This window comes from Panthera uncia, chromosome E1 (assembly GCF_023721935.1).
Source record: "Panthera uncia isolate 11264 chromosome E1, Puncia_PCG_1.0, whole genome shotgun sequence".
Classification (NCBI taxonomy): domain Eukaryota; kingdom Metazoa; phylum Chordata; class Mammalia; order Carnivora; family Felidae; genus Panthera; species Panthera uncia.
The window spans coordinates 444,110-454,787 of NC_064814.1; the positions used below are offsets into that span (position 1 = coordinate 444,110).

Genomic DNA, 10,678 nt, shown 5'->3' on the forward strand with positions numbered 1-10,678 from the left:
GGCCGTAACAACCTTGTCCTCAGCCCCGCCCCCGCCCCGCCCATCAGCCTGCATTGGCAGCGACGACCTCATCCTCCCAGGAGGGGCGGGTGGACGTCGGCCTGGAGGCGGAGACGAAAGAGAGATGGACGGGCATCCCAGCCAATGAGCGCGCGCAGCACCCCTAGCAACTGAGTCTCGCCAATGGCGTGGCGGGGCGGGGCCGCGCGCTGTCAGCTGCGGGGGCCGGGGGCGCGCGGCGATCTGCGGACGGCTGGGCTCGCTCAGCGCCTCGGTGCCCGGTCGCCGCCTCTGCGCCGTCCCGTGGCCCGGGCATGGGCGCCGGCGCCGGCGGCGGCACGATGAGCAGCACCCTGGGCAGCCCTGTCCGCGCCTACGACTTCCTGCTCAAGTTCTTGCTGGTGGGCGACAGCGACGTGGGCAAAGGCGAGATCCTGGCGAGCCTGCAGGATGGCGCGGCCGAGTCCCCTTACGGCCACCCGGCGGGTGAGCGTGGGGCCAGGTTGGAGGGGAGCAGAGCGGGGGAGCGCGCGGCGTGCCGGGAGGAGCGAGACCCGGAGAACGCGCGGGGGCCAGGGGAGCCAACGGGGGGCCGAGGAGCGAACGGGGGGCCGGCCGGGAGGAGCGGGGCCCGGGGAGTGCGCAGGGGGCCGGGGAGCGAGCGGCGGGCCAAGAAGCGCAAGGGGACCGAGCGGAGCGGGTCTGGAGAGCGCGCTGCGGACGGGGGAAGCCGGGCCCAGGCACCGGAGTAGCGCACCGAGGAACCGGGGGCGCAGAGCCAGGGACCGCGAGCGGGGCCGAGGGTGTGGAGTGCGCGAGGGGCCGGCGATTGGGGAGCGCGGGGCTCCCCACCCGCCTCTCTGCCTGGGTCGGGCGCGCGCTGCTCGGGCTGCCCTGGCTACACCCCCGTTTCCGCACGTGGGGAACACAGCGCGTCCTCCATAGCCTCATCAAAGTCTGCTTCCCGGCGGGAGCTAGCGGCTGCACTGGACGCTGGGGTCCTTTCGGCCCGGGATGTCTACGAGGCGGAAGGGAGCGGACCTCGCAGGTGGGGTTTGGGGAGGAGGTCGGCTGGGCTGCTGTGAGTGGGCCCATCCGGGAGACCGCCAGTGCGTGAGACGCGTTTGGAAAGGATGCGTGGGGGTTATGGAACAGGCGGGCGGGGTTGGGAGCGGGATCAGAGCGCAGCGGGGCGGAGGCTCCCAGGTGGTGGCTCTGCGCGTGGGTGGGGTGGAAGCGGGGAGGAAGCGGGAGAACTAGTCTGGAGGCTTCTCCAGGGCTCTTGGAGAGTCTGAGGGGCTCCTCGCCCTGGTGAACAAGCCCAGGAGGGCAGGAAACCCAAATGACCCTCGGGGCCGAGGAAGGCAAACACTGGTGTGAAATGAAGGAGAGTGGGTTCCAGGTCCAGGGGAGCGCAGGACTCAGAGCTGAGCGTAGTGGGCGGAGGGTTCCCAAAGTTTGAGGTTTGAGGGCCGCAGCCCCCAAGGCCGGGTAGACATTAGGCGGGAAAGCAGGGCAGGGGAGAGGAGAGGAAGGTGAAGTGGGCAGAAACCTGGGCAGGGAGGCAGGAGAGCCAAGGTCTTCACCCAGCAGCAGGCTGCTCTGATGGCGCAGGTTGGGTGGCTGTGAAGGGCACCTCCTGCCATCACTTTCGGGGGACATTCCAGGGACAGAAGGCACAGTTGCAGCCATACCTGGTTGCTCAGGGTCCTATCCCCCCCCCTCCCCCGCCCCCCATCTCCTGGCCTTGCAGTCTGTTCTCCAGGAACAGAGGAGGGCAGCCCAGGGAGTGGAGTCTTGATGTTCAAGCCAGCCTAGGTTTGCTTCCTGCCCTGACCAGGCAGGGCAGAATTGAGAAGACAGTGCACAAGAGGAAGTCCTGGATCCAGAGATGAACTTGACTTGAGGCAAGAGGGGCAGGGAGTACAGGGCAAAGGTTGTGGTAGGGCACAAGGTGGGGGTGAGGGATGTAAAGAGAAAAAGTGGCCTGCAGGGTTGGCTGAGGGAGGGAGTCTGTGGCTCCAGAGCAAGGAACAGAGCAGCTGCTGGGGTGGCCTGGGGCAGGCCTAGGAGGTTGGAGGGGTGGGGGAGAGCTTGGGATGGTTTTGGAGAACCACGGACTCTTCACCCCAGGGCCTTGTGAAAATGCACATTTGGCCACTGATTCCAGAACTGTGTTCTCCAAGGTGATGCCATCAGCCACGTGTGACTTTTTAAATTTAGGGTAGTTAAAATGAAATACAATTAAAGGTTCATATTAGCCACATTTCACACGCTCAGCATGACGCTTGGCTAGTGACAGATGTGGTAGAGCCCTGCTGGACAGCCCAGCTCTGGGGCTTAAGCCGGCAAAGGGCGGGGGTCCGCAGGGCCTGGGGCTCCATGGATGGATGAGCACAGAAGAGATGCACGGTTCTTATAAATCTGTGTGCCTGGGGGTGGGGGGGCAGCTGTGGCTTTGAGTTCTATAGTGGGTGAGTGATGTGGGGCACTTAGCAGGAATGTGGGCAGAGCTCCCTTCTGGTCGGTTTGAACAGCGCCTTGGGGCTGCTCTGACGCACCACTTTGTGTCACAAGCCCAGCCAAGGACTTGTAGAAGCAACTGGTTAACACTTTATTCTAAAGGTTTTTCCTCAGGGGCACCTGGGTGGCTCAGTTGGTTAAGGGTCTGACTTCAGCTCAGGTCATGATCTCACAGTTTGTGGGTCCCAGCCCCGCATGGGGCTCTGTGCTGACAGACAGCTCAGAGCCTGGAGCCTGCTTCAGATTCTGTCTCCCTCTCTCTCTGCCCCTGCCCTGCTCGCACTCTCTCTCTCTCTCTTTCTCTCTCTCAAAAATAAAAAAATAAACATTGAAAAAATTCTTTTAATAAAAAAATAAAGGTTTTTCCTCAACACAGAGGGAAGGATTTAGGTGAAAAAGACACTTTCCACAAAATTGCAAGAAGTTGGCATCAATTACGTTATTATTGTTAACGCTGTGTCCATGGGTCATTCTGCATCCCTTCTGGGCATTGGAAGGAGAGCGCTTTTTAGCAAGTCTCTCCATCCCCACCCCACCCCCAACCTGTGCGTGCAGCCTGTGTGGCTCTTACTTTGCCCGGGTTTCTGAACCTGGGCTGCCGTGTCCATAGCTGCTTGGTACTAGTTAGATGTTCAAGTGTCTTGGGTGCTGACCATGAGTCTTCACCACCACTGTGTGTGTGAGTTCTTTATTTTGCTGTCCCTCTAATTAGCCACATTTCATTTTTTAGGAAGGGCTGGTATTTCCTGAGAGCTTTCATGGTTGAGGATGTCTGTTGTCTTTATCTGTGAACAGTATCTCCGTCAGGTTACAATAGATTCTCAGGTGGTATTCTCTTTCCTGCCACACTTTGTAGCCATTGTTCCAGGGCCCTGGGGTTGGATGGCCCTGGGGTTGGATGGCCCTGGGGTTGGATGTGGGTGCTGGAGCCTGAGGTCAGCTGGCTCCACTGCCTCCCTTCCCCCCGGGGTGGGGGTGGGGTGGGGGTAAATTAGCCTTTTCTTCTCAATTGGAGTGTCTCAAAGTTGAATGCTTGGTGTTGAACTTCTGATACACTGTGTACTCTTTGAATTTGCAGGCTTTTTTTTTTTTTTAATTTCGGGGAAATTTACTTTATGTTCCTAAAACATCTTCTGTTACATTGATTGGTGTTTCTGCTTCAGAGACACCAATTGTATTGGTTTTCTATGGCTGCTGAGCAAATTGCCGCAAACTTAGGTAAAACACAGATTTCTTACCTGACAATCCTGGGTGGGCCCAGTGTCCCTGTGCTAAGGTCAAGGTGTGTCGACAGGGGCTGCGTCCTTTCTGGAGGTGCTGGCGGTGAGTCTGTTGGCTTGCCTTTTCCAGCTTCTAGAACCTTCTGCACTCCCTGGCTCCAAGCTCCATTCTCGCCTTCCGCACTGCCTCCTTTCTCTAGCCGCACCGCTGCAGCCTGACTCAGTCTCCCTCTTCTGCTTGTAAGAGCCCTTATGATGGTGCTGGGGCCCATTTGATAATCCAGGATAATCTCTGTATTTTAAGGTCACCTGATCAGCAAACCTAATTCCTTCGGCAGCCTTAATGCCCCTTTGCCATGTAACCTAATGGAGTCACGTATTGTGAACATCACAGTGTGGGTACCTTGTGGGGGTGGGTGAGATGATTCTGCCTTCTGCACCCATTATCCTGATGTTGGGTCGTGTTTTCTTGCCTTCCCCATCCATTCGCTTCTAATTGCTTTCATCTTTCTGTCTCTTCTGAATTTCTGTGAGCATCTCAAGCCTTTCCTATTTGTCGGTAATTTTTACTTTAGAAAATTGTTTCTGGCTGTTTCTTTTTTATTATTTCAGTGATAATGCTTTGATCTGCGTTTTCTTTCTTTTACAATTTTAATTTAAAATTAAAAAAAAATTTTTTAACGTTTATTTATTTTGGGGAGAGACAGAGACAGAATGCGAGTGAGTTAGGGGCAGAGAAAGAGGGAGACACAGAATCCAAAGCAGGCTCCAGGCTCAGCTGTCAGCACAGAGCCCAATGCGGGGCTTGAACTCACGAGCCGTGAGATCATGACCTGAGCTGAAGTTGGACGCTCAACCCACTGAGCCACCCAGGCACCCCTTTAATTTAAAATTTAAAAAAATTTTTCTTTAAATAGGGGCGCCTGGGTGGCGCTGTGGGTTGAGTGTCTGACTATTGATTTCGGCCCGGGTCATGATCTCACAGTTCATGAGATGGAGCCCTGCGTTGGGCTTTGCACTGGCAGCGTGGACCCTGGTTGGGATTCTGTGTTTCTCACTGCCCCTCCACTGCTTGCAGTCTCTCTCTCCCAAGACAAATAAACTTTAAATAAATAAATAAACATTTAAATTTTTTTCCTTAAATAATTTATTTCATTTAAAAAAAATCTCTTTTTTTCCAACTTAATGCTTTCGTTAAATTGCTCTTTTGCATGAAGTAACTAGGATTAATGTCCTTCTGTTCCTTGGGTCAGGTTTCATTTTAGGTTGGGTTCTTTGTCTCTCTCTCTCTCTCTCTCTCTCTCTCTCTCTCTCTCCTTTTATAATGTTTTGTTGAAGTGTGATACACACGTAGAAGAGCTAAGGGGCCCACCTCTCACTTTGGGGCCTGCTGACCCTGGAGCCTCTGGGGGATCTTCATTCAGCCTCTTCTTCCAGGCAGAAGTGGGGAGAAAAGACCTGGACAGCCTGGCCCTGGCTGGGGGAGTGAAGTCAAGGCCACAGCTGGGCCCTTCTTCCCCTGTTCCCTGCTGACAGTTTCTCCCCTTGGCCCCAGCTGTTACCTTTCCTTCTCTGATTGCTGAGTTTCTAGTTGGGAGAGGCAAGTAGATTAAACTGACACGAAATTCTACAATCTCTTGCCTCCCGGCTTTTTCCCCAAAGAGACTTATTTTCTCTCACTGCTTTCTCCTGGCTGTTTCACCAGCTTCCTTTTGCCCACAGGAAAATCCTGTCTTTCTTTTTCTGCTTCATTTTTGCTAGCAGCTGTAATAACAACCCCCCTTACTGAGAGTGTAGAAGAATCATCTCATGAGATAAATTAGGCCCAGAGAGGGTGAGTACTCCCTCAAGGTCACACAGCATGAGTGAGAGCAGGAATGTAGATGGGGTGGCTGGCTCGGGGCCCCTCTGTGGCCCCTCTGGTTCAGAAGAGGCTCAGAGAAGTGGCTTTTATTCCCTGGGAGGACCATCAGAACGTTTTTGCTGAGTGATCCTGTTGTGGGGTTCTTCTCCTTTCTATTCGCCTTGGACAAGTGTTGCACCAGGAGGTGGTCGCACACCCCTGCTGCCTTCTGCAGTGCTGCAGACCCCGGTGGATCTGCCGATGTCAGAGCTACTCTGCCGGTTTCCCGTGGCAACCACTGCAGGATTTGAAACCCGGTTTATAAAGCCATCTCGTGCATGTTTGAACTGAGACTCGCATTGTATTGTATCCCAAGTTATTTCCTTGAGAAGGAGATGATCTCCCACCTCCTTACCTCCTGTGGTGCCGCCACGAGCACACGGTAAGTTTCTTCAACGCTGTTGTTTTAAAATTATGTCGTAAGTGCTTCCATGTATTTGAGAAGAATAAAACTGCATTTGTATCAGATTTTCTCTTCTTCAAAGCCAATCATTCAGCCCCACGTCCCCATGTCCTGTGGCGCCTCCTTCCTACAGTGGGGACTGCCCCTTTAGTCTAGCCTTGAACCCCAACCCAGGTAACCCTGACTTTGGGTGATGGACAAGGAGGGGCTCGGATCCCACCGGCTGGCCCAGGTTCCTCCTGTGCAGAGGGTCAGCTTCTGGACGGAGACCCCCCAGCCACCCACCCCCTGCTGTGTCCTCTGCCACTAGCACTGGGCGCTCCCAGCTGACGGCCACGTGGCTCTGCCTTGGCCCTGCTGGCTGCACCTGCTCACTCCTCGCTTGGGCCTTCTGGGGTGAAGAGAAGGGGCAAGGTATATCGGAAGCAATGGAACCTATTGCTTGAATTTGCAGGCTATCGGCTCACTTCCCATTAAGAGATTCAAACGTTTGGGGCTTTCTTCCCAGGCTGCTTCAGCTTAATTGGCTACAAGGAAGGGATGATGTATAAGCAAAAACTGAAAAGAGCTGCAATGTCCAAGGGGTTGGGCTTAAAACATCATAGATGTAGACTTTATCAGACCCACAAACAAAACCACGCAAAAGGCAGTCACCACGGAAGATAGCGGCTCCCGATGATGTCATCGGGGTTTGCCTTCTTCGCAAGTGCCTCTCAGGGCGGTTCAGTCGGTCAACTGTCAGACTCTCAATTTAGGCTCAGGTCATGATCTCACAGTTCATGAGATTGAGCCCCACATCGGGCTCTTGGCTGACAGTGCAGAGTCTGCTTGGGATTCTCTCTCCCTCTCTCTCTGCCCCTCCCCGACTCACGCACACACAAGCACACTCTCTCTCTTTCTCTCTCTCGCTCCCGCTCTCAAAATAAATAAATAAACTTAAAAAAAAAAAAGAAGTACCTCTCTTCAGCTTTCCTCCTTGGAGGTCTCGACCAGTCTCCCCACTAGACCTGGACCGCCCTCTGCCTGGGCTCCAGGTTGTGGGGCAGCTCCCGCACCTCCTGAAGCTGGCCCCACGCCTGCACCATTTTGGCCCCAGAGGCCGCCAGTGTGTGGGTCAGCTCCCCCCACCTCGCGTGGCCTGCTGCCAGAGATGCCGGATTTTGGGGTTCTGTGAGCGGGTCACTGCCTCTTTGTCTGTAAACAAGGCACCTCGGTTCCAGTGATGCCGCCCGCCCCTTCCTCTGAACTGAGGATTTTGCCCTCTGCAGATGCTGTTCTAGAGTCACCTTCTTCCTCTGCCTGCAGCCCCCTCCCTCCAGTGCGCACAGTGCCTGCGGTTTAGTGCATTTCTTCTGGTTCACAACAGCTTCTCCCAGCTTGTCTCTCTCTGGCCAACCGACTGAGATTAGGCGCACACAGAGTTACAGGTTATTTCACTTTATTTTAAATGTATTTATTCTGAGAGGGAGTGTGTGCGTGCACACAGGGTGGGTCAGAGAGAGAAGGAGAGAGAGAAGCCCAAGCAAGCTCCGTGAGAGCCCGACGCGGGGCTCAATCTCACAAACCATGATAGGGGCGCCTGGGTGGCTCAGTCGATTGAGCATCTGACTTCAGCCCAGGTCACGATCTTGCGGTTTGTGAGTTCGAGCCCCGCGTTGGGCTCTGTGCTTGGAGCCTGGAACCTGCTTCTGATTCTGTGTCTGCCTGTCTCTCTGCTCCACTCCTGTTCATGCTCTGTCTCTCTCTCTCTCTCTCAAAAATAAACATTAAAAAAAAATTAAAAAAAAAAAAACAAAAAACAACAACCATGAGATCATGACCTGAGCTGAAATCAAGAGTTGAATGCTCAACCGACTGAGCCATCGGGCGCCCTGTAGCCAATAATTAATGAATTGCCCACCCCAAGTGGGACTCAGCTGAGTTTGCTCATGTATTTGAACCATATTGTCACTTGTGACACAGATGGCATTTTGTTTGGTTGAAAAAGAAATTTACGGAGGCAGAATAGTAAATACATGCATTAAATTCTAGCGGACCCTAATCAGAAGGCTGGAAAGTATCTTAATGGGCAAAATAAATTGATAGATGTGTAGAACATTAGCTTCTCTCTTAGACTGAGAAAACCCATTTGGAAGTAAAACCTATTTCAGTTTAGAGTGATGTGCGCATTCCAGAAGGCAGACCCACTGCCTTGTGGGTTTAAAGAGTGTCACGGCGGCTTGATGTCCAGAGAGGGAAGGCCAGAGGCATGAGACCTGGGGTCCATCCTGCGAGGCCAGGAGCCTGTCCTTGGCCCTGAGTGCCCTCTCCATGAGCACTGGGCAGGGTGGGCAGTGGGGGCACAGTGTGGGAGTGCAGTTGGACAGTGTGTCCATGTCCTGGGGCTGCTGTATCAAACCACCACAGATGGGGGGCTTACAACAATGGACATGTATCTGCTCATGACTCTGAAGTTGAGGTGTGGGCAGGGCCCCACTCCGCAGGAAGGTTGCAGGAGAAAGTCCTTCCTGGAATCTCTGTGTGCAGTTTAAATGTGGGAGGGAATGGACTTTGCAATTGACCTCTGTCTCCTGTGTGGCCAAGCACCCTCTGGCTCTGCTCTCTCCTGACAGGTGACAGTCAGGGGAGGGTAGGGGCCTGCCAGGAGCTGGCCCCTGGTCCTGCTGCAGGTGACACAGGGACTCTATCCTTCCCTCCCACTCTGTCTTGGGGTTATCACACTTGGCCCAAAGGATGTGCCGCTGGGTGGGGAAGCCTGGGAGAGACCAGGCCCTGCTGTGGTGTCTGGAGGCAGCCACGGACTCTGAGAAAAACCGCCTGGGTCTGGAGCTCAGAGCCCAGCTGGTGGTGACATTGGCCGAGGCTGAGCTGAGCCCACACCGTGCCTCCTGTCTGAACAGGAGCAGCATCAGGGATGGTCCGCCCTCTTCTCTCAGACAGGAAACTGTGGTCACAAAGGTGTCCAGCTTGGTGACCCACCTCAGGGCCCCACCACGCCCACGGGCTGTGAGGACCTGGCCATGCATGACCCTAGGAGACAGCTCTGGGCACTCTGTCTCCGGCAGCCCTCCCGCCCCCAGCCCCCTTCCCAGAGATGAGGCCCCCGCTGCCACCGTCTGCCTGGGTACCTGCCACTTCTGTGGGCTTCTCAGGGAGCCACTGTGCTTCCCAGTTGTGCTATGGTGACAGCGGCTCAGCACAGGGGCCCGCATGTGCCTAGCACATCCCCGGCTGGCCCCCCACTTACTCTCCCTCTGTCCATAGTGACATACAGGTGATCCACGTGCTGCCAGCAGGGTCCAGCCTCTCGCCTCTCTGACACTTAGTGCCTGGGACCACGGTTATTTATGAGGCCCCTGGCATCTTTCAGGTGAGTGGAGATGACTCCTTGTTCAGGGTGGTTCATCCCAAACTGTCTTCTGGGGCGCAGACAGGTGCTCGGGTTTACTTTCCGGCTTTGGGACGGTCACTTAGCTGGTTATGGCCATGACCAGTGATGAGGGCATATCCTTCCCCCAAGACATCACACTGTCTCAGCTCCTGCAACTCCAGAAGTAGGAGGCTGAACCAGAAGGCTCGGAGCTCCTTCTGAAGACACACGCAGCCTCAGTGGGTGGGTTCAGTTGACATAGGAACTTGCTAGAATACAGCACCGCTGGCTGGATGAAGTGACCATCTAAGTGAGCAGAGTGTCCCAGCCAGGAGTTATCAGGGGGCCTGGAGCCCACAGTGCCCCAGGGGCCAGGTGGGCAGCCCCTGGCTAAAGTGGGCTTTGCAGGAAGGGTGCCAATATCATCAAGAACTGAGCACTTTAGGGTCGCCTGGGGGGCTCAGTCGGTTGAGCGTCCGACTTCAGCTCAGGTCATGATCTCACAGCTCGTGGGTTCGAGCTCCGTGTTACGCTCTGTGCTGACAGCTCAGAACCTGGAACCTGCTTGGGATTCTGTGTCTCCCTCTCTCTGTCCCTCCCCTGCTCATGCCCTGCCTCTCTCTCTCTCTTTCTCTCTGTCCCTCCCCCACTCACTATCTCTCTCTCTCCCCCTCTCTCTCCCTCCCTCTCTCTCTCTCTCTCTCTCTCTCTCTCTCTCTATATATATATATATATATATATATATATATTTACATATATTTAAAAAAATACACAGGGCTTGATCCCATGAACCGTGAGATCATGACCTGAGCTGAAACCAAGAGTCGGATGCTTAACCAGCTGAGCCACCCAGGCGCCCTAGGAACATACTTTTCAAAAAGGAGTTCTGCAGAGAGATCACTGATGTTAATTTTAGTCACTGACCTCTGTGTAAACGTGATGAGCACACATCAAGTCCCTGTCTTGAATGTGACTTGCTTTTAGAACTGTTTAGAAATGCAAGGGGGCCCACTGAGGGGCTGGCACTGGCCTTAGCTGTGGGTCAAACTTGTCACCACCCTGAGTCCTTCCCACCACTTGGTTCTGTGAGGCACCCCAGCATCTTCCAGCGGAGGGCCCTTCTGATCCAAAGAGCCATGCAAGCCAACTCTGAGAAGGACGTATGTGCATACGTTTTCTTTGAGGTGAAGTTCACATAATGTAAAACAAACCATTTTATTTTATTTTATTTTATTTTATTTTATTTTATTTTATTTTAT

General features: G+C 54.2%; 1 protein-coding gene across 2 annotated transcripts in view; it reads left to right on the plus strand.

Moving 5' to 3' along the window:
- Positions 1–211: 211 nt before the first annotated feature.
- The window catches only part of RAB40B (RAB40B, member RAS oncogene family), a 24,125-nt gene continuing 13,658 nt past the window's right edge, over positions 212–10,678 (plus strand). For both annotated transcript variants that reach the window (XM_049635401.1, XM_049635400.1), the window contains exon 1: positions 212–486. In XM_049635401.1, coding sequence (XP_049491358.1) covers positions 315–486 — 172 coding nt within the window. In that variant the 5' untranslated portion in view covers positions 212–314. The remainder of the gene's footprint in view (positions 487–10,678) is intronic.